This window comes from Aspergillus steynii (genome assembly GCF_002849105.1).
Source record: "Aspergillus steynii IBT 23096 chromosome Unknown P170scaffold_6, whole genome shotgun sequence".
In the NCBI taxonomy this organism is placed as follows: Eukaryota; Fungi; Ascomycota; class Eurotiomycetes; order Eurotiales; family Aspergillaceae; genus Aspergillus; species Aspergillus steynii.
The window spans coordinates 1,394,076-1,416,213 of NW_020194403.1; the positions used below are offsets into that span (position 1 = coordinate 1,394,076).

The window sequence follows — 22,138 nt, forward strand, 5'->3', positions numbered from 1 at the left end:
CCGAGAGCGAGGACAAATGGCAACCAACCACAGGCCAAATAATCCCGGACAAACGAACCCACCGCAGCTCCAGCGCCAAAGGGGGCGGTGTTGCTCAGCAAGGCTGTATCCTTAGTCCGACTGCCTGTCCCAGACTTCCACCCAACACCCAAGAGTCCCTTTCTGTCCCATCCCACTGGCCCGTTAGTCGCGCCTCCACTGGGCCTTGTCATGCGTCAGAGCATCAGGAGTGGATGGCACTCGTGCAAAAGTTGGCCTTGGCGGGATTCTTCCCCCCTTTGGTCTTCAGGGTAGTATCCAGCCCTGTCGGCGCTTGACTCGATTCTCCAGGGAGCAATATGCAGTGCTCAATCACGGAGACTGACCGGACCCCAAATCCTGTTCCCGACCCATCGGGCTGCTCAATGTTTACGTCTGCTTGTCCCTGCCCACTTTTACCTCTTGGATCGCATTCATTAGCTCTCGTTTAGGCCCGTCTTGCTCTTTTACTCTTTCCGGTACATGAGGAGATCCTGCGGGGCTCATTCGACGGCCTGACCGATGGAAGGAAGGAGGCTCAGTTTTCTACTTTCTAGTATCTTTCTGTCTTGGGTCAAGTTCGTGTTGGTTTTTTGGGAACCTCCCTGTTTGTGGTGTCATTATGGGCCCGGGGGGTCGGTCGTAACCGTAGGGAGCAGAGTCCAAGAGGAGAATTAGCCCTAGAAGATCTCCAGGATATGATGGGTTTCATTATTCAATAGGAGACGAGGCGGCACCGCCTCGCAGGGATTGTTTTATAAGTCTTCATTGTCCTATCGCCTCCCATGTACCCAGTCTCCCAGGTTTATGAATATGAATCCACCGACTCTTTGATCGATCTCTCTTCGACTAACCGTCTTGTGTTGTTTTGCCCTGTCGTGTGGCGACTTCTTTAACACCCCTCCGTCGCCCCCTCACTGCTCGCCCTGTCGTATTCGATCTTTTTTTATCTTTTATTTTTATCGCGGGTTTGTACCACTTCGCTTCTGGTTCCGGACAAAGAAGTCGACAAAGAAAACTTCGAAACTGACCGGACGGACGGGCTGGTGTAGGTCAATAAAGACAGAAGACCCTGGCAGCCGGAAACGACATAAAAGAGATCTGTGGTGCCGATGTTTTGACAGCATTCGTCTCCTCCACCCAGACATCTATACCCGTCTCTTCACTAGCATCACCTCCTTCGCCTGATACCACTTGATACCATCTACAACGGCTTCAAAACCAGACCAATGGACCTCTCTTCCCTCGAAGGCCCTCCTATCCTCGACCAACCTCACGCCAGAGACCCTCCCTCCGTGCATCTTGCCGCCCTCCCCTCTTTAGGGCTTCCTCCTCGACCAGCCTCGGCAGACGCCGTCTCTCGCATCTACTCCTTACAATCACAACCGCAATCGCAGACCCCCTCACACGGTTACTCGCGCTCTCAATCGCATCTCATCCCATACCCCCAAATCCCCTCTTCCCACAGTCTCTCCCCCAACGCCAACCCGGACAGCAACCTGCCGCCGCACTACCGGCGCGCCCGCACCCCCAGCCCAACACCCATGTCGTTGGCATCGTCTTCTCCGAGCCCCAACAGCTCGCGTCACACCCGACGGGCTCCGTCCCCGCAACGTCTCGTTTGGCTGGACGCCGAGAAAAGCTGGGTCATCGTCTCGGGGTCGCAGACGTCGGTGTATCGGCCCTCTAGCCATGGGTGTCACTGCGGGGGAGGCAACGGTATTGGTGTCGGGATGAGTGCGAATATGTCCTCCACGAACACAAACGCAAACCTGAACCCGAACACGATGATGCCTACCATGAACATCAACCCTGTTGCGGACCTCTATCCCTCTCCGATGATGGACGCGCCGCCCCCTTACGAGAGTCATGTTTTCGATAAGCCGCTGGTGCAGGTCCAAGGGCCCGGGGGAAGTCGTCGCAGACGAACCAACGAGTCCGCTGCTGAGTCGGCCTCGGGGTCTGGCTCTGACGGGGAGCCCTCCAGAGGTCGCACCGGGGGATCTCGGTGGACGGCGGTGGCGAGACGGTTGAGAGCATCGCCGGTTAGATGAGTGCGGGGCTTCCGTTTTATTTTGGGTGTGCCATTTTATGGATGGGTGGAGGCTCTGGTGCTGAGGTACTGAGTGCACTTGGACCCATGGGATACAGGTTGATCGGGCCCGGATGGATATCATTTTGATACCTATTGTGTCTGTCGTCTACCTAGTCTTTTGCAGGGCAAAAGATGGGTACAGAAAGGCATGGGCAGATTAAGGAACCGCGCCGCAGTGTATACTGCAATTACAAAGTGGATGTGACTGTCAATGTGTGGGGACCGGTGCTCTTATGCACTTGGTTTACAAGCATTGCATCCTGGTTTACTTGGGATCTGGGTGGCTAGGTCCTTAGCTAATGCCACCTAGTCATTACTGATTATTTGGCAAGCCAGATAGCCCATGTACATGCACAGGGACATGTACAGCTTCATTAACAGCTGCAATGACAGTTGAGCATGGAAGCATACGAGGTTGAAGGGGTCGGGATAAACAGTAGAAGCAGGTGCCGATTATCAATCATGTATACTATTTTGCTATTAGACATTCTTTACTTTCATTTGTTTATTTAAATCTTCAATCCAGAACATTCTTTCAGATAAGTACTATAGAGTAGTATGTCCTTCCTCGTGACCAACTTCAACAAATATTAGATATACTGTACATCATACTCCCTGCAGCCTCTCTTTCCAATTAATACCATCCAAAAATAATCTAGTCTAGAAATAATCAGTCTTTGCCAGTGCTTCTGTCATGGTAAGCAACAGTGAAGCTTCTGTGGAAAGTAAACTTTCCCACATATTCACCTCTTCCCAGAATCTCACTTGCCTCTTTCGGTTTCCTTCACTCCACTCCATTCCCCTCTCTTCCCCCTTCTCTTTTCCCCTTCACTCTTCTCATTAGTTAGTTATTCCATTTCTAGTCACCTAGGCCTTCACTCATACCCATTGTTACTTATCTTCCATGGCATCTTTATAACTATCCTTCTTGCCTCTCCTACCCCCTCTCCATCTTCATCCCCATCTCTCTCTACTTGTCACCTCTTCATCCCTCTCTCTCCATTTTTCTCTCTGTACCCTTACAGCACATCTCACTATCCATTGCCTTATTTTGTTTCTTTCCTTGAATTTCCCTCATTCTCTTTCTATCTGCCTTGTGGGATTTAGATCCTCAGCATGGACGACCAGGTCCTAAAGCTGGCTGAGCTACATTACATAGCAGAACAGAGTGCACGTCATGCCCGTATCTGGGAGGGTCAATACCAAGGTATTCATTCCTTCCAAATCAAAGCAAGCACCCTCAATCCTCTGACTGAAATAGCGCCCCCTTGTCCCAATTTCAAAGAAAAGTGGCAGTCCATCACTCCAAAGCTCCTTGAGGGGTACATTGAACGAGCTCGGCTCCTGGACTCGTCCGATTTGCATCAGAAATCTCGAAATGACTACGAGAGATTTGTCCAGATGTTGTACAATAAGTGTTTTGCCGATATGGAACAGCTTACTGTGGAAATGACTTCGTCTATTTCTGGTGAGTATGCTTTCCTTTGGTGCCCCCTCCTCCACTTATCAAGAGAGACCGTATGCTCATTTGTTTTGGTTCAAGTGAACGACTTTCAGAATCAGTTGAAAAGCTTGAACGATAACGACTTGTCTGAAATTTACCAGTCCTTGGCTATCCAAGATGAAGAGGATAGTGACCTTGACGGTTACATGTCCGATATTGTTGATCAACTGGAGTACAATTTGCGAGATAATGAGGATCCTGTCATTCCTACTATCGAGAAAGCGGTGGAGAAAGGCAAACTTGCACTGCAGCGGCTGTCAAAGGCATTGGAAGGCTCCCATGTCTCGACGGATGACACTGACTGGAAGTCCGAAATTGACCGGACCTTGCCTTACGCTCAAAGCGCCAAGGTAATCATCGGGGTCGTCGGTAGCACTGGCGCAGGCAAGTCTTCTCTCATCAATGCCATTGCCGACGAAGAAATCATTCTCGCCACAAACTGCATGCGCGCATCTACAGCTGTGGCTACCGAAATCTCATTCAACTATGGGGATTCCAAATACATGGCCCAGATTGAGTTCATTAAGCGCGAAGATTGGTTGCGGGAGCTTGAGGTTCTTGTCAGTGACCTAAAAGATAACCGCGATGAGGTCATAAAGGGCAAGGCACCAAGAGACTCCGAAGCTGCGGTAGCTATGGACAAAATCAAGACTGTCTATCCTTGGCTGGAGCCCCAGGACATCCTCAGCACTCCGATTGCGACACTCCTTGACCATTTGAGTGTGGTGCACCTGCTGGGTAGCAACGTGACTATCAAAGAGAACAAGGCACGAGTTTTCTCACGCAAAGTCAAGTTTTATGTTGATAGCCGGGGCAAGCGTGCCGCTAAGGGCAAGAAGACAGAAGCCCACAAAGAGATGGGACTATGGCCACTAATTCGCGTGGTTCGAGTATTCGTCAAGGCAGATGCATTGTCTACAGGAGCAGTGCTGGTAGATCTACCTGGTATCTTTGATACCAACTCGGCTCGTGTAGCAGTCGCTGAAGCTTACATGAAGATGTGTGCGGCACATTGGATTGTCACCCCGATCAATCGCGCTGTGGATGACAAAGTCTCAAGAGATTTGCTGAGCAAGAATTTCAAAATGCAAATGCAAATGGACAGCGCATTCAATGACATCACGTTTATCTGCACTAAAACCGATGATGTTTCCATACGTGAGGTGCGGAATTCATTGAAGATTGACGTGCCGGTGCAAAAGCAACGCGAGGCGGATATTGCAAAGATTGGGGCCGCACTGTGCGAGCTTCGTGAGAGGAGATCAAAAAACATGGAAGAGCTTGATTATCTCAATGATGATCTCGATGAGCTGGAGGAACGTCTCTCGGGGGGAGAGCATGCAATTGATCCATCCCTCCTCTCCCCAACCAAGCGCAAACACAGCAACATCGGATTGGATCCTGTGTCGAGCTTCATCGAAATGCCTTCGAGCCCGTCGACTACAGACAATTCTGTAAACATGCATGTGGAAATGTCTGCCGAGATGCAGCAGTTACTGAGTCAGTACCATGAGATAAAGGCGAGGCGAAAGACTCTACAAGCGCGGAGAAAACCGCTGAATGAGGAGATCCGACTCAAGGAACAAGAGTTTGAAAAACTCAAAACGCAGTCCGAAAAGTCCAAAGAAGAAATCTTTCGTGAATGCATCAGAGCTCGCAACGAATATTCCAAACAAGAAATCAAACGGGATTTTGCTCGCGGAATTTTGGATCTAGACGAGGAAAACCAGGCGGATGAGAATGAGAGCCCAGGAAACGACAATGAACCTCAGCAAACTAGAGACTATGATGCGTTGGAAAGGGACCTTCCTGTATTCTGTGTATCGACACGGGCTTATCAAAAACTGCGTGGCCGACTCCGCAAGGAACCCGTTGTCGAGGGATTCGCGAGTTTTGAAGAGACGGAAATCCCACAGTTGCAGAAGCATTGCATAGAATTAACGGAAAAGGCAAGAAGAACGTTTGCACTTCGATTCTTGACGAAACTCGACCAATTACTGCAGTCAATGTCCTTATGGTCCTCAGTAACCAACTCGGCGAACATAATACCTGACCAGAGGACACGCGAGATGGAAACTGGTTTCAACAAAGCGCTCTCTATCCTTAAAACCGTATGCCTTCCCGACTGCTTTTGCATGGACCATGATTCTGACTATTTCAGAAAACCGCCAATTCGAAAGATATGTTCCTGCGAGACTTTGGCAAGATCTTTGAAACGAGCATCTTGAAGAAACTGGGTAAGTAACTCGAGAATGTACAGCTGGAAGAAAACTAAGAAACCAGATCGGGCCATTGGAATAGCACTCAAGGAGTTTCCACAAACAGTCGAAAAATGGAATGCTCGGCGTGCGGAAGGAGGCCTTGCTTTCCAAACCTATCGTGCCATGTGCAAGCGGCAGGGCATATTCCGAGATAAAAATTGGAATGATGATCTGTGAATATCAAGCCCAGACCTGCATCCATTTGATAGAAATACTGACCACTATTGGCAGAGCTATTCCTATGCTGAACACAATCATGCATGGGTGGAAGCAGTGTTTTGAAAGCTTTAGTCCTAAGCGTCTCCGGCATTTGATCGACACACTCATCCTCATATTACGCCAATTCCACCGAGATGCAGTTCTTTCCGCCGGCGACGGCATTGCAATCAAAAACGAAAAGAAGCTAGACAACTCTGTTGAAAGTCACTGCAAGGCATTAGAGACCAGCCTCAAGGATCTACGAAATCAGATCCAAACCGAGCAGAAGGACATCAGTCGCATCTTTGCCCAAGTGATCCGTCGGGAATTGAGGAGTACATATGAGGAATGTGCAGAGCAAGTTGGTAGGTTCTAAATTGGAATACGTACAGATCATCAAGAGCCTTGATGCTGACCTTAGATGATCGAATAGGTAGCGGTACCCTTAATCGCATGAGAGAACTGATGTTTCAGCGGACCAAGGATGCGAATCAAGTGTTTAAAAAAAGTGCCATACGCGTTCGACGTGGCTTGCTTGAATTGGAGAAAACTACGGGCGAGAGGCTTGGAGAGATTCTCGACAAGACAGTGAGCGATATGAAGCGCGACTACTACACGGTGCTCATTGAACCCGGGGTTCGGAAATTTTCCAATGAACAGATCCAAATCCGGAACGAGGTGCACAAGATCGTCCAGGAGATCCAAACAGAGCTGCAACTGGACGAGCTTCTAAGGATGAAAGAGAGTGGCAGCCACCGCGCTGCTCCCGAGACAACTGTCAAGGCGGAACCCACCGAGGTCGAGACTAGAGGGGTGCAGGAGGTCGGGGTGACAATCAAAAGAGAGCTTGACGACTGGGAGGCCCAGGCATGATCAGGTGGAGGGACTTTGAGCAGGGAGCAGGGAGCAGGGAGCAGAGGAAGCAGATGAATAATGGGTTGCTAGGGACTTTGGAGCATGATCAGGTTATGACCAATTGGAACCGGAAGGATAGTCGTTTGTGGGTATCGAGGCCGTGGGCTAATGGCCACCGGCGTCGTTGGAGCGATAGCGAGAGAAAAACAGACCGTGCTAAGCCTCCATGAGATGGCGGAATGAGATTGATTGATTGATAAATTGCCAGTAGGGAGGTGAAACCAGTCCAGAGGTAGTGGACGCCAGGTAGCCCGACGCGCCCATAGGAAGGAAAGATCGATGGGATTCGACGGCTGCACGCTAAGAGGGTTCGTCACCCATCACCAGCCTCCAAGATTTTCACGAGTGGAGGAGCAGATCGGTCGTCCAGGACAAACATTCGGCGAGGGGAAACGGTCATATAATCCACGAGGGAATCACTGGGGTTGACCGGCGGTGCTACTTTTCTTTTTCCTTCGTCTCGTGTTGGTTTAACCGCTGGGTGCTGCCATTGTGAGTCCCGAACCACTGTCCGACCAGAATTGATCTCTGCGACACTGCCGTCTCTGCCAGCCTCTCGAGTCTTCCCACATTGCGACGCATCATGACGGAGCAGACCAACTGAGGTTCGTCGAGCTGTCAGTCTTGAATCGTCCCGAGCAAAAAGAAAACGATTCCACCGCCTTCGCCGCAGTTCGATCGGGCCCGCCAATCAGGAGCGTCCCGCCATCAGTCATCAAATCGTCAGGAAAATCAAAGAAAGAATTGGAAAAAAAGGACGAGGAAATGGTTCTTCCGCAACTTTTCTCTCGCAACAAGTCCAAGAAGAGATCTTCCAAGCCCTCGTCTGCCTCTGCGCCGCCACCTCCGGAGTCTCCCCTCGACTACACTTCCTCCCCCTCGTCTTCTTCCTCCTCCACCCCTCGCCACTCTTTTTCGTCCAGGAATCCTCCTGCTGCCACTAATCTCCCTCCCCCTCCGGCCAATCACCCTCTTCCGCGCAAACCGTCGTCTCGTCCCTCCCACAGTCGGACTTCGTCGACGCCGTCGAAATCCTCTTCTGCGTCTCGTCATCCGACGTCGGCAACTGCGAGGTTCAGTTTCTCCTCGGCCTCTCGCTCCTCTCGCTTCTCCGCCGGTCACCGGTACTCGCACGACCCGAACTCTCACCCGTTAAATCTTCCGCCCGACGAGCTCCGTCGACTAACAGCCATGGCTGCTGCTGCTGACCGAAGCTCGATGGACATCGATAGCAATGATCCTCGCCTGAGCTCTCCGTCTCCTGCCACCAACGGAGTCAATGGAGCGCAGAATGAGCGTAGCCCTACCCCGCCGCCTCATACGTCCAGCGGCGCCACAGCCGATGCCGACTCTTTCAAGTTGGCCGGGAACAAGTTCTTCAAGGATGGAAACTTTGCCAGAGCTATTGAGGAGTTCAACAAGGGTGTGTGTTTTCTTGCCGTCACAGGTGTCGCTGAATCCAAGTGCCTCGTTCTAACTGATCGCCAGCCGTGGAAATTAACCCTAACTCCTCCGTTTACCTGTCCAACCGTGCGGCCGCTCACATGTCCGCTCATCATTACTTGAATGCCCTGGAAGATGCCGAGCGGGCGCTCGAACTCGATCCCTCCAACTCCAAGATCATGTACCGTCTGGCCCGAATCCTGACCAGTCTGGGTCGCCCGTCCGAGGCCCTGGAGGTCCTTGCTCGGATTGACCCCCCTGCGTCGGCGACCGACCGTGCCCCCGCCGAGAAGATGCAGCGATTCATCACCCAGGCGGAAGAGACCCTGTCGCAAGATCGGGGAGTGTCCATGGTTGTGTTCTGTCTTGACCAGGCGAAGCAACTCCTGGGCCAGGGTGTGAAGGAACCTCGCAAGTGGACTCTGCTGGCCGCCGAGGCCCAGCTGAAGATGGGCAATGACAACTCGCTTGGAAAGGCCCAGGACATTGCCATCGGCATGCTGCGAGAGAACAGCCAGGACCCCGATGCGATGATGATCCGCGCCCGTGCCTTCTACGGCATGGGGGAGACTGATCAGGCGTTGAAGCTGTTGAAGATGTGTCTGGGTCTGGACCCGGACATGAAGCAGGCGATCAAGCTCGTTCGCACGGTGCAAAAGCTGGTCCGCACCAAGGAAGAAGGAAACGCCGCTTTCAAGGCCAAGGACTACCGCAAGGCCATCGATCTGTGGACTCAAGCCGTGGCGGTTGACCCGAGCAACAAGGACATGAACGCGAAGATCCTGCAGAACCGTGCCCAGGCCCATATCAGCCTGAAGGAATACGACAACGCGGTCAACGACTGCAACGAGGCCCTGCGCTTGGACCCGTCGTACATCAAAGCGCAGAAGGTGCGTGCCAAGGCCCACGGTGGAGCCGGCAACTGGGAAGAAGCCGTGCGCGACTACAAGGCCGTGGCGGAAAGCAACCCCACCGAAAAGGGTATCCAGGAAGATATCCGCAAGGCCGAGTTCGAGCTCAAGAAGGCGGGCCGGAAGGACTACTACAAGATCCTTGGGGTCAGCAAGGACGCCACGGACCACGAGATCAAGAAAGCCTACCGCAAGATGGCCATCCTGTACCACCCGGATAAGAACCGTGATGGCGAAGCCGGTGATGAGAAGTTCAAGGAAGTTGGAGAGGCCTACGAAACTCTGATTGATCCTCAGTAAGTTATTTCCCTTAACACTGCTCCCCCTGCGTCGGCGTTCTAACCAGGCTATAGGAAACGTGCTTCCTACGACAACGGTGACGACCTCATCGATCCCTCCGACATGTTCTCTGGCGGCGGCTTCGGCGGCATGGGAGGCATGGGCGGTATGGGTGGAATGGGAGGCATGGGTGGTATGGGCGGTATGGGTGGCTCCCATATCAACATCGATCCCAACATCCTGTTCAACATGATGAACGGCGGCGGTGGTGGCGGTTTCGCCCAAGCCGGTGGCAACCCATTCGGCGGTGGCCAGTCTCGGGGCGGATTCCCCGGAGGATTCCCGTTCTAAACGATTTGACCAACAGCACAGAACACAAAAAACGTCTTTTTTTTCAAGAGCGACATTGTTATTCAACACGACAGAACAAAACCAGACGGATCAAAAGTATGATGATGGCTCTCAGTCAAATTGATTTGACTTCGGGCTGCATCGCACATACCCTGTGGACTCATTTCCTACTTTTTTCCTCGATTGCATCTGCCATGGCTGTCTATACATGGTCTTTTCGATTATTCCCCGGGGTGCGTTGCATGATTTGAGACTGGAACCGACACGATAGACTTGATGTCTTTTTTTTTTTTTTTTTTTCCTTTTCCATTTTTAATTTCCTTTCTGTTTCTTTTCTTTCCAACCCTTCGCATAGATGGGACATGTTTTATTGTGATATTTGCAGCAACCGCCTGTCATGAACAGGATGGATATGATGAGCAAGGGAGAGAGATCCCAGTCATTCTGGCGTTATATACTCTTGGGTCATGTTATTGCTAATTATGCCGGCCATGTCGGGATTGCCATGGTTTTTTTTCATTATTACTTGGGTATCTGATGAATGAATATGTTGATGAACTGTTAATTTTACTTTTTCCCGGGTGGTGTAACACCAGGAAGCCTCACACTGTAAACCATTTGGTCAGGCACCCAGGCACCAATGCCGAATGCGGTGATGACTTTCCAAATTGGGACAAATCAATTACGTCAGCAAGCTTAATCCGCCCTCCAATCAAGATCTCCGTCTAAAAGGGCGCTAGTCCGGAAGAAGAGAAATCAAAACAAACACAGTGGGCTGCGGAGTCGCTAGTCGGTACTTTTGTACTCTGGATGGATGGGAATGTATCTCATACGCAGTATGCTTTGGCTGCTTCACCATCCAGTCAGTCAATGTCAATAGAATAGGGATGTAGGTACCTTGGTACGACCTGCTGGCATTAGATTAAGGTTCGTGACAGCCTTCATTTCCCGACTTCGGGTGGTGCTTTGAGGCTTTCCCGGCAGGTATGTGTCTGTCTGGGTAGTTACATGCTTTGTTGAGACCAACATGGGTAAAGAGTAAAAATAGATGGTGGCTCTATTGGAAATGTATTGGTCAAACAATGGGCAAAATCCAGATGAATACACTGTATAACTAATTACCTACTGCGTAGGTATTTACGACGATGCCAATAACTGCAAACAAACACAACTAGCTATAGTAAGTAAGTACGCAAAATCAAAACAAAAACAATGAGGAACATAAGGAAATGCCAGCGCATCAATTCCAATAGCCTGGAGATACCAACGGATCTAATCCTGTTCCAGTTACACAGCCTACTTGTCAGGACATTTTTTTTTTAAAAAAAACCCGGCCGTAGTCCGGGAGTATTGAGCCAACGGTAGCGGTCTGCTGCAGGTTTAACTCTGGCGCGATCATCACGCCGTCGCTTGCCGCCTCGCTTTTCTTCTTCTTCTTTTTTCTCCCGTCACTCTTCCTCATCCCACTTCCTGCTCTTTCACGTCCGGGTTTTCTCTGAATCTTGCTGGATTGGATTCGGGTTGAGATTATTCTTTTTCTTTTTGGTGGGGTATTCTTTATCGGATCCAGATCGTCGGCAAATAGGTATGTAGTACAGTACTCCCAGAGCCGTGATGGTCTCAGACACTGACGCCCCTCGTTTCTTGACAGAAACAAGCGCTGACTGGCACAGCCGCAGCGCCTAATCGATGTTGTTATGAACATGCTCTCTCAGACCCGATTGCAACAGCTATAGCAACTGAGGGACTTCGAAACGGAGCCAGGCCGTTTCCTCGTGCAACGACAGACTCAACGTCTCCGAGATAACCTCCCTCATCGATCTTAAAATTATATTTATTTCACTCTCGCCTTTTCTTTAGTCGCTACTTCCACCACATCATGGATGGACCTCCGCCTCCGCCTCCGCCCCACGGCGAAAAGCCGAACACCACTCAAGGCGAATATCGGAAGTCGTCAGACCTACCGCCGGGAAACTACGATATCTTTATTATCCCACCGCATTCCTCGGGCTCCGGATTCTTATACCTCCCTTCCCTACAATGTCATCGGAACAGCTTTATCGCTGGATCGGTATGCACACTGTTCGTGGTTCTATTGTGGGTGACACTGGCACCGCTCGTGAAGACGTGGTACGTCGCCACGATTGCGAGTGGAAGCGGGTCAGGAATGGCTGTCCTAGCCATCGGAGTCGGCATTGCTGGGTGGGCATTTGGTGTGTCACAATCTGACTCCGGCTCTGGTGGCTCTCAACAAGGCGGTGGCCGTCCGGGACCTGGAGGTTTCGGGTCTGGTGGATTTGGATCTGGGGGTGCCGGCGCCGGCGCCGGAGCAGGCTCTCATCATCAATCTTCAGGGGCCGGTGGAAATTACTCGCGAGGTGCAAACTTCAATAGCCAGTCCGGAGGGCAACAGGGTAACTTCGGCGGGAACTATGGTGGTCCTCCTCCTGGCAACCAGTATGCCGGTAACCAGTACGGCGCTGGTGCTCCGCCGCCTCAACCCCAGTCGCCTCCCCCAAAGGCTGATCCCCCGCCGAGTGAGAGCGGTTCGACTTCGAACAAGAAGGAAAGCAAGCCTCAAAGTGGAGAGGATTGGGAGAAGGCCCGGGAAGAAACGAGACGAAAGGAAGAACTTCGGCGCAAGATGGAGGAGTTCAAACGAAAACGTGAAGCTGAAGCCCGCGAGAAGCAGAAGCAGCGGGAGCGAGAGACAATGGAGCGAGAACTCCGTGAGCGGCGAGAGCAACTCGAAAAGGAGATGGCTGCCGCTAAGGAAAAAGCTGAGAAGGAAGCCCGCGAGAAGGCCGAGAGGGAAGCGGCGGAGGCTCGCGCAAAGATCGAAAAAGAAGCCGCAGAGGCGCGGGCAAAGGCTGCGAAAGAAGCCGCAGAGGCCAAGGCAAAATCGGAAAGAGAAGCCGCCGAAGCCAAAGAGAAGGCCGAGCGCGAAGCTCGGGAGGCGAAAGAGAGGAAGGAAAGAGTCGCCGCGGTCCTCAAGGCAAAGGCTGAGCGCGAAGCTGCCGAGGCGAAGGCCAAAGCAGAGAAGGAAGCCGCCGAAAAGGAGGCCGCTGCCAAAGCTGCTGCCAAAAAGGAAGCTGATGCCAAGTTTGCGGCTCTCAAAGAGGCCGCCGCGAAGAAATACGCCGAGAAGAAGGCCAAAGATGCCCAGGAGGCAGCAGCCAAGGAAGCCGCATCCGCAAAGGAAGCCGCATCCAAAGCCTCTAGCCAGAAGTCGGCCACGGCAAGTGCACCTCCACGCACTCCGTCGCCCAAGAAACCGCCCTTTCCCACTGCGCGGACGGCCACAACGGGGGCCGAACAAGACGACGCCTACTCCTTTCGCCCCTACGACCGGCCCCGGCGCCCGTATGGTGCTGCGTCCAAATCCTCCGTGTATTCCGAGTCTTCCTACGCTCCTTCTCAATCGACCGCTCGAACCTCGCCGCCTCCATCGATCCGAGGCGGGTACTCGACCAAAGATCCCGACAAGATTGTCATCCGTGGTGTGTATGCCTTTAACAATGCCTTCCCTCGCACTCCAGTGGCGCAGTTAGTGTCTGGCCAGGGAATGGTGACGGACGGGTTGGTTCTCCGCATCACCACCGAGGGACTGTTCATCGACGACGACGTGCGAGGAGTGCCTCAACGAGAGTGGGACGTCAAGGCATGGACCCTGAAATTGGCCGAGGTGTGGTGCCCTCAGTACGGCGGACAGAAGAACCAACAGGCCCCCAAGCCCAGCAACCTATTCTTCCGTCGAGGCACCGGAGAACCCACGTCGGAAGAGTCCGATGCGTACTTGAACAGTTTGTTGAAGGTTTGCAAGAACACCTGCCGACTTGCCACCCCGGGAAGCTCGAACCGGAATGGCAATGTCGTTGACAGCGAGACACAGAGTCTGCACGTCCTGCGGGCCAGCATCCGCGACCAGGAAGGCCGACGATATGTCTTCGTCCTGCAGGAGACTGAAGGATGGAAGGTCGGCATCGGCCTGCAGCGGCTGCGCAAAGGCACGCAGGTGCGCGCACTCGGGGTGACCAACATGGCGGCTAATGAGAGTCGCACGATTATTGGAGGCCTCAGCTATGCATGACTATATGGTTGTTGGAAATACTTGAGCGTTGCATGGACTCATTAGCGAGGAGTTGATTTCCAGTTTTTCGAACCTTGCACGGGTGATTGTTATGCTAGACATTCATTTGCACAGAGATTCCCCCCTTGTTTTTTGGTTGCTTATACAACCCACGATCTTGACGTTTGATGATGATAGTTGTTCTTGATTTTGATTTTTGGCATATAGTGTACATAATTTTTGCACATACTCCAGTTTTGTACACAGGATAGTTGATCACGGCAATGCCGCGATAAGGTCATAATGATGCGCTACATACTCTATACTATATGCTGTGACTTTGGCTCGTTCATCGAGACGACGAAATGCTATCGTCACTCCAGAACATCCCGATGTCTATACTACATCTCCATCTTCCCTTCAACCGTCTTCATATCTCGCTCTCCGCCATCTATCTGGACTGCCCATGAGATTTAATCACCAAAAACATGGAGTGTCCCACCATCACTATGCACCGAAACAACTACACCTTCTGTATCGATGAGCTACCCGACTCCATCTCGAACGAGATGCTTCTACTCATCTTCTTCCTTTTCACTTGCTTTGAGATATTAATAGCCATAACGCTCATGCTCTATGTCATCAATCTCCTACTAAAGCTTATCTCCCGTAAGTTATCATCCGAGTCCGACCGTGAATCTACTCTATCTCTCTAACAAATTCATCCGAGTAGTATTCCCAAGGCCGCGCTCGCCATGGCTTCGCGCTTTATTGGTCCGACTGCGTGCTCTATGGCACTGGCGCGATGTCGCATATTGGGCGATGATGGTTGGGCTGGTTATAAGTCGGTTGGGTCTTCGGAATAAGGTGTATGTACTGGATTGGCTTGTCACGGATTGCTTCGCGGTCTTCGCGGTTATGTCGGTTTTTTTCGAAGGGGCTCCGATGCGGCGGTTGCTCGAGTATATTGGGGTAGGTGGTGGGCGTGGACATGGGGGTAGGGATGAGGGGGGTGATAGTGAGGAGGAAGAGGAGGATTCATCGGAAGACGAAGAGGAAGACGAATGGGAGGACGAAGAGTAAAACCTCGAGGACGACTACTCCTTCTGCAGGGAAATCAAGTGATCGACAAAAAGGATCACATCGATGAGAAGGATAGATGAATCCAAAGTCACAGCTTGCTCACAGTTATCGCGATACCCGTGTCCATCCGAGAGCTCCGTTCTAGTTCTTCTGTTCTTCAATTAGTTACGTCGATCGAATTGCCTTATTCACTGTTCATAGAGCACAATTCGGAGCGAATTCCTGGGAATCCGATTGCCCAGACAGCTGGTTGCCGGGTTGAGTTGATCGACGCGAGGGTGGAGGTTTATGATATTTCTGCAGTGTTGGGTCCACCGTTCAGGAGAAGCGAGAGTTGAGATCGGAAAGAAGAAATATCTAGAAAATGGGAGCTTTGGGAAAGGCTATTTGACATACTTTAGGTTGCTGACTTGCTGTTGATCTTCCCATGGAGCGACGGTTTGCCGTAAAGTCCTATATACCTGTACCATGGGATTGTATCTTAAGAGAGAGCTGGATAAACTTCGACGAGAGGTCCCTGCAACTTGCATCTGCATTCTGCACAATCGTTTCGCAGCTGCCTGCTTGATGCGCTCATCGATCGACAATCTCATCTCGAGGGTCGAGTGGATCTCGGCATATCGCTTAACCATCTCGGTAGTCTCATGTCGATCCCAGCAACTATTGAAGATAATCTGGTGGAATGCCATACGGAGCAATGCCATTTTCCCGACCAAGATTGAGCAGGATGGGATCCATGGTAGTATCTGTGTCGATTGTCGCATCAGGAATCGTAGGGTTTGTCAATCATAGATGTAATTGGAACTATGGTGCAGAGGACTGGATATAAATACCCCTAGGAGCTGCTGCGCTGTTTTGTCTTCCCTAAGTTCATTCTTAGTGACCAGCAAATCATCCCTCCGTGTCTCTAATACTTCTATTCCCTCTCTCCACGCCTACACTCAAGTACGTCTTTCCCAAATCTAAAATCTCCGTCCTTACCGAGCCTAACCCATCTAGAATGCAACTCAAATCCCTCCTCGTTCTCGCCGCCTCTTTCTCCCTGGCCACGGCCGACTACTACGTCGGCAACTGCGGCCAGGGCCCCGACTCGACCAAGGAAGCCCCTACTAAGAGTGCCTGCAGCGCTGTCGAGGGCACCCTTTGCACCGGCACCGGCATCACGCGCTGCGTCGTCGACACTGGCAGGTGGAGTGACTTCACTTCGGCCTGCAAGAAGGAGGGCTTCGACAAGACCTACCAGCGACCTGGGTCGGTGGGCGATCTGTCCACGGCGAAGAGCCTTGCCGCTTGCCCTCGGGTTTAGAGATGGTGTTCAGGCGTGTGAACTGGACTGAACTGGACTGGACTAGACTGTATATACTGAGACATTGATGTCATGATATGAATATGTGATTTGCGTGATGGGTGAAGGCGCGTGGTGTAGACTGGTGTAGCAGTGGAGGTAGTCAAGAAGGGGACGGCGTGACCTCTCGAAACGCGCCTCGTCTCGTGACAGCGGTGCCTGAGGATCCTGTATCAGGTGTTCTCCGACAGCCTCGATTTCCTCCGACGAATGCCTCAATCTCTCCTTTTCTCCCCCTGTCACCCTCGCTTCGTCCTCCACGGAGAAGAGAACGCCCCTCGGGACCCTCTCCACTCCGCCCCCTGATTAATGCCTCTTATCCTGTCACGACGCCCTGCAGATCGGCCTGCCAGCCTGACTAAGCGGCGAGGCCGACCTGACCGCCAACGAGAACCGTCGGAAACAAGTCTTGTCGGGGATTCATTCCATTCAATCCAATCCTCCCCGTCCTCTGCTGCTGCTGGTCAGTTGAGGCTCTCTCCTGCCCCAGATCGTGGGTTGGCCGTCTCTTGCTCTCCCCATCCAGCTCCGTCACCATCTCCCCGCTTCGACGAACCTGTCAGGTCCCACCAAGTCAGGCACCGACTTGTCTCTCTTGCCTCTCCTCTCCTCTCCTCCCCGCCGCCCGCCAACTGTCCTCAGGATCGCCCTTCCCTGCCCCCTACGACGTGGTCCCTATGCAGCGACGGTAATCAACTCACGCAGTCCGACAGTCTAGCATCTTGCCCCTCGAGGGCGCGTTCTCCCTCCTCTCTCCCCCCTCACCTCTCCTGTCATCTATTATGTCCTTCAACTCCACTCAATCCTATCAAAGCCACGCCGCCTATAACCCGATGGCCGCAATGAGCGCTCCCGCGGGTACGTTCCTGCCAGGAACCAAGGTCCAGGTGGGAGGTCATCGCGTTGTGGTGGATAAGTACCTCTCCGAAGGTGGATTTGCCCACGTCTACGTCGTTAGGCTTCCGCAGCCCATCGATGGAGTAGACCGGGCCGTCTTGAAGCGGGTGGCCGTCCCGGACAAGGCAGCCCTTGCCAATATGCGGACGGAGGTCGAGACGATGAAGAAATTGAAGGGACACAAGCACATTGTCAAGTACATCGATTCCCATGCGTCTCAGCTGCAAGGGGGCGGGTTCGAGGTCTTCCTGCTCATGGAGTTCTGCTCGGGCGGAGGTCTGATCGACTTCATGAACACGCGGTTGCAGAATCGCCTGACGGAGCCGGAGATCATCCAGATCTTCGCGGACGTCGCGGAAGGCGTGGCCTGCATGCACTACCTCAAGCCTCCTCTGCTGCACCGCGATCTCAAGGTCGAGAACGTGCTCATTTCCCGCCAGGGGAGATCCTCCATCTACAAGCTGTGCGATTTCGGCTCGACCGCGCCTCCTCGTCCCGCGGCTACCTCCGCCGCTGAGGGTCGTCTGATCGAGGACGATGTGCAAAGACACACGACGCTGCAGTACCGCAGTCCGGAAATGATCGATGTCTATCGGAAGCAACCAATTGATGAGAAGAGTGATATCTGGGCCCTGGGGGTCCTTTTGTACAAGCTGTGTTATTACACTACCCCGTTCGAAGAGGTTGGACAGATGGCCATTCTGAATGCCAGCTTCAAATTTCCCCCCTACCCGATGTTCTCGGATCGCCTGCGGATGCTCATCTGTGAGTTTTGAACTGGTTTCTGGTACCACATGGAGTCAATCGTACTGATCGACCTTTAGCCTGGATGTTGAAAGAGAACCCGCAAAAGCGACCTAATATTTATGAAGTATTGCGCGAAGCTTGTCACATGCAAGGAAAGGACGTTCCAATCCGAGATGTAAGCATTTCCCCAGTTCTCCCGGTTCCCTCCTACTATATCTAACACGTTGGTAGATCTATGCCACTCGCTCCACGTCGGAAGCGCGTCGGTACCAGGAACTTCCACCTTCTCCAACAGAAGCACCCCAAGTGGGTGCTGTGATCTCTCCTCCGATCCAAGAGACCCAAACCAGTATCCCGGAGATTGCGCCCATGCGACGAGGACGCCCGACTCGGCCGACGTCGACTTCGCAACACAACTCTGCGAAGCCGAGTCCCTCGCCTTTCCGGGGGACCTCTTCCACCGACCCCTTTGCCATTCTCGATTCGGGAAGCGGCCACAAGTCTCGGAATTCAACCGACGAGTTCACGAATCGATTCCCGTCCTTGGACCATTTCAATATTCTGCACGAGAAAGGGGGCAAGTTTGACTTCGAGCCCAGCGTGGCGGAAGCTCAAGAGGACGAGGACCTCTCACGGCGGCTTACCAACGCCCTTGCCGACGATGCTTTTGTCAAACGCCCTTCGTCGGAGAATGAACCGGTCCCGGAGCCACCGGTGCAGAGGCGCCCTCAGCCCTCTCCTCTGAAAACCAGACCGGTCGAGCCCCCGAAGGAGGAGCCGATTCGCCCGCAGGTACCACTGTACCAGCCTGTTCCCCAGAAGCCCACCATGGTTTCGACGGGTACCATGACCTCGCCCCCTGGTACGCCGGGCTTGTCTGAGGCGAAACCATCCAGCCGACCGATCTACAAATTCGCGTCGTCGGACCATCAACGCCGTCCATCCAGCCAACCTTGGTCCGGAGACAACGAGCAGCGGTCACAGAGACCAAGCAAGGCCCCTTCGCCGACGCGATCGTCCTCTAACCTCGCGCCCAACCCTCGAATCTCCGCTGACCGGATCTCGGATCTCTCGACCTCCTCGTCCCGACCATCCCTGGAGGGCTTGCGACCGACGAACTTGGACGTTGACGACCCCGTGGGCCGGTCCAAGTCGGCCAACGGCAAATCTCGGCCCGTGTCGATGCATGCAGGGGCCAAGTTCGAGTCCGGACGTGGCTCCGAAAGCGCGCGCTCTTCGCTTGATCTACCCAGACCGTCCTATGAAATGGGAGTGCCGCTGCAACACGCGCGCACCGAGGTGGACCAGAATCTCGATCGGGCCAACATCTCGTCCGATATCGACTACCTGCGGGCGCGAGAAGAAGAGAGCAACCGGAAACGAGAGAAGCGGTATAGCGGAAGTTCCAAGCACACGAAGCGGTCGAGTCTGTCGACGTTGTCGCTCTCGGGCACCAAGAACCGCTTTGCCGGTCGGTTTGGCGAGGCGTTCCGTCGATTCGAGCAGACCAACTCCGACAGTAAACCGCAGTCGCCCGCCGCCGAGGACCCCCCCAAGCAATTCCTGTCGGTGACCGCCTCCGAAGTGGTGGAGCCCCCGGCCGAAATCAGCGACGACGAGAACGACGACATCTCGCCCGAGATGCGCCGGGAACTTGAGCGGCGGCGTCTCTCGCAGGAGGAGAAACGGGTGGCCAACGCCGCCGCCGAATACCGTCGCCAAGTGGCCGAAGGAAGTGGCCGCGGCGACACGCCGCGATCGCTTGCGATCCAGGGGCGCGTGAAGACTCTGCTGGCCGAAGGCAACAAGCCGGCGCCGCCCCCGAAGACGGCGACGGGTTACGGACGGTACACCGAGGAATCGCCCAGCGCTTTGCAGGCAAAGCAGGCGGAGGCGCGTCCCGAGCCTCGATTGAACACCCGAGCTGCCGTCCCCGCAGCGTACGGGTCGCTGCAGAACCAATCCTCGCCGGGGGCGGATCGATGGGAGAGCCCGTCGAGTCTTCCCCGACAAGAGACGGCGCGCACCGGAACGGCACGACCGGCGGCTCCCCCGAAACCGAAGAACCTGCGGGCAATGGGACAGGAAAGCGGTGGCGGCGATGATCGCAGTCCCATCATGCAGGAGCCCCCCAGTGCGGGTGAGGATTGGGAGGCCAACTTCAGCCGTCGATACCCTAGTCTGTCGGGGCTCGAAATGGTGGAGACGGAAATCGAGGCGCCCAAATTCCCTAGCCTGCGGACCCGGGAAGTATAATATTTCTTTTTTCTTTTCTTTTTTTACCCCGGTGTATCATCCTCATAGTTTTTTTTGGGTTGAGAAGCCAGGCCGTTTTGGTAGAGGAGCCGTTGTTTTGCAGGGAGTCCGGAAGTGAGGCAGGGTCTATAGAGTGCGAGGACCTAATCTGTGTTATTACATACGGGTATATATGCATGTATCGATCTATACATATTCTAGACATCAGCCGAGTCAATTTTCGAGTCCATTTTCCAGAGTCTTTGTTCTAGTAATGCTGAGGGAAACGTGGAAAAGTAAGACAAAGAATGGACGGGGCAGCTGCCCAAAGCGGCTAGACTCGCCCCGGACTTGCGGTGCGGCTCAAAGAAACCTGGCGATTCTTATCGCGATCGACCCTCGTCAGCTCCAGCTCCCTCGCGCTGACCACCATCACCATGGCGCCCGTCACCCTTGGCACGGTTGACAGTAAGGCTTTCCGACCACCAGGATCTGCTCGGTTGGGGCCAGCTACTAACCGGTTTGCGACCAGACGATCTCAAAGATGTCATCCAGCAGCTCTTTGAAATCCAATCCGCCGTGCACGGCTACCTAGGCCCGGAGACGCAGCAGGAGCTCGTCCGCAAAATGTACTCTCCCCTTTCATCCCTCCTCCTATTCAAGGCCTAATCTCTCAATTCGACAGCAAAACCCTCACCCTCGGCCTGTCCACGCTCTCCACGCATACGCGCGACCCCCCGACCCCCTTCGACACCGCCGCCCGCGACAACGTCCCCGCCCACCCGTCGGAGCTCCCCGTCAGCAGCATCCAGCTGCCGCCGGAGATCATCGACTACGTGGACGCGGCGCGCAACCCGGACATCTACACGCGCGAGTTCGTGGAGCTGGTGCAGCGCGGCAACCAGGACCTCAAGGGCAAGCAGGAGGCGTTTGCCAGCTTCCGGGACGTGCTGGCGCGCGAGATGCGCAGTGCCATGCCCGAGTGCCGCGGCGAGGTGGATCGGGTGGTTCAGGCGACGAGTAGTCCTGGTGATGCGGAGGACGGGGGGGTGGATGGGGAGGGACAGGGAAGGGCACAGGGCTAGGAGCGGACCGGGGGGAGGGATTTTGGGTTTCCTTTCTCGCTTGGCTGGAAGGTACGACGGACTCGTACATACATATATTTTTGGTTTTGCGTGCATGCATACCTGGGCAAGGGATTTATTTGATGAAGATCGGAGAGTTATTTTCTTTTCGGCGTTACCTGATTTGCGTGTTGTTTATTATTGGGCGTTTACCATGGACATGGGTGGGAGTCATTGAGTTTTTTTTTAGGGACTAGGAGTAGGGACTAGGGAGGGGGAAGAAATCGGAACCGATTATTACATCCTACGTATTACTTAGGCTGTACGCCGGGTAGTTATATCATGAGGATTTATTTTGGGCAACGCTGAGTGACCGCGGAGTCGGGATTGGAATAGGAGCCGGACGACGGTCCCGTCAATCCGGCACTCTGTTCTGTACACCGAACACCGCAGATTTGCAGGCGGAGTTTTCACTTTCCTTTTTTTTTTTTTTTTTTTCTTGGGCTCTGGGTGGATGCCTGTCCGTTGCCCCGGGATTTCCAGGGTGGTCCGTTCTATTTTCTCTGCCGGTGGCGTGTTTGATGTGATTCGTACCGATCCAGTCCAACACTCAAGGTCCAGTACAGACTAAGGCGAAAGGAGGCATCCCTTGCGCGCCCACGTGTGGACGGCCTGAGGAATCAGGCACGTGGGGAGGTAAGGGGGAGAGCGAGGGATAGGATA

The 22,138-nt window shown here is 53.4% G+C and overlaps 7 protein-coding genes across 7 annotated transcripts; all 7 read left to right on the forward strand.

Moving 5' to 3' along the window:
• Positions 1 to 1,247: 1,247 nt before the first annotated feature.
• Positions 1,248 to 2,072, forward strand: P170DRAFT_477685 (uncharacterized protein; the record flags this gene model as incomplete). Its single annotated transcript, XM_024853494.1, has 1 exon — positions 1,248 to 2,072. The coding sequence occupies one exon, from the start codon at positions 1,248 to 1,250 to the stop codon at positions 2,070 to 2,072; it is 825 nt and encodes a 274-aa protein (XP_024702124.1).
• Positions 2,073 to 3,229: 1,157 nt separating this feature from the next.
• Positions 3,230 to 6,949, forward strand: P170DRAFT_498741 (uncharacterized protein; the record flags this gene model as incomplete). The annotated part of the gene is made up of 5 exons (XM_024854140.1): positions 3,230 to 3,581; positions 3,657 to 5,801; positions 5,901 to 6,051; positions 6,110 to 6,445; positions 6,478 to 6,949. 5 exons carry the CDS (start codon positions 3,230 to 3,232, stop codon positions 6,947 to 6,949), a joined length of 3,456 nt encoding a protein of 1,151 aa, XP_024702125.1.
• A 1,233-nt stretch (positions 6,950 to 8,182) lies between these two features.
• Positions 8,183 to 9,975, forward strand: P170DRAFT_363058 (DnaJ and TPR domain protein; the record flags this gene model as incomplete). Its single annotated transcript, XM_024844551.1, has 3 exons — positions 8,183 to 8,414; positions 8,480 to 9,641; positions 9,699 to 9,975. The coding sequence occupies 3 exons, from the start codon at positions 8,183 to 8,185 to the stop codon at positions 9,973 to 9,975; spliced, it is 1,671 nt and encodes a 556-aa protein (XP_024702126.1).
• A 1,456-nt stretch (positions 9,976 to 11,431) lies between these two features.
• Positions 11,432 to 14,368, forward strand: P170DRAFT_511500 (uncharacterized protein). Its single transcript, XM_024854896.1, has 2 exons — positions 11,432 to 11,560; positions 11,627 to 14,368. The coding sequence occupies exon 2, from the start codon at positions 11,855 to 11,857 to the stop codon at positions 14,063 to 14,065; it is 2,211 nt and encodes a 736-aa protein (XP_024702127.1). The 5' UTR covers positions 11,432 to 11,560; positions 11,627 to 11,854; the 3' UTR covers positions 14,066 to 14,368.
• A 1,619-nt stretch (positions 14,369 to 15,987) lies between these two features.
• On the forward strand, positions 15,988 to 16,477 carry P170DRAFT_438531 (uncharacterized protein). The gene has a single exon (XM_024849618.1). The coding sequence runs from the start codon at positions 16,128 to 16,130 to the stop codon at positions 16,431 to 16,433; it is 306 nt and encodes a 101-aa protein (XP_024702128.1). The 5' UTR covers positions 15,988 to 16,127; the 3' UTR covers positions 16,434 to 16,477.
• Positions 16,478 to 17,254: 777 nt separating this feature from the next.
• Positions 17,255 to 20,372, forward strand: P170DRAFT_448575 (putative serine/threonine protein kinase; the record flags this gene model as incomplete). Its single annotated transcript, XM_024850974.1, has 3 exons — positions 17,255 to 18,134; positions 18,194 to 18,291; positions 18,348 to 20,372. The coding sequence occupies 3 exons, from the start codon at positions 17,255 to 17,257 to the stop codon at positions 20,370 to 20,372; spliced, it is 3,003 nt and encodes a 1,000-aa protein (XP_024702129.1).
• Positions 20,373 to 20,713: 341 nt separating this feature from the next.
• On the forward strand, positions 20,714 to 21,725 carry nut2 (mediator complex subunit NUT2). Its single transcript, XM_024852400.1, has 3 exons — positions 20,714 to 20,819; positions 20,884 to 20,980; positions 21,037 to 21,725. Exons 1-3 carry the CDS (start codon positions 20,789 to 20,791, stop codon positions 21,434 to 21,436), a joined length of 528 nt encoding a protein of 175 aa, XP_024702130.1. The 5' UTR covers positions 20,714 to 20,788; the 3' UTR covers positions 21,437 to 21,725.
• The last annotated feature ends 413 nt before the right edge of the window (positions 21,726 to 22,138 follow it).

Excerpts from the sequence above, each read along its gene's own strand:
- P170DRAFT_511500 (XM_024854896.1), top strand. The coding sequence starts at position 11,855 with ATGGATGGACCTCCGCCTCCGCCTCCGCCCCACGGCGAAAAGCCGAAC.
- P170DRAFT_438531 (XM_024849618.1), top strand. The coding sequence starts at position 16,128 with ATGCAACTCAAATCCCTCCTCGTTCTCGCCGCCTCTTTCTCCCTGGCC.
- nut2 (XM_024852400.1), top strand. The coding sequence starts at position 20,789 with ATGGCGCCCGTCACCCTTGGCACGGTTGACA. Across the intron at positions 20,820-20,883 it reads CACCCTTGGCACGGTTGACA|ACGATCTCAAAGATGTCATC; the intron begins GTAAGGCTTTCC and ends GTTTGCGACCAG. Across the intron at positions 20,981-21,036 it reads CAGGAGCTCGTCCGCAAAAT|CAAAACCCTCACCCTCGGCC; the intron begins GTACTCTCCCCT and ends TCAATTCGACAG.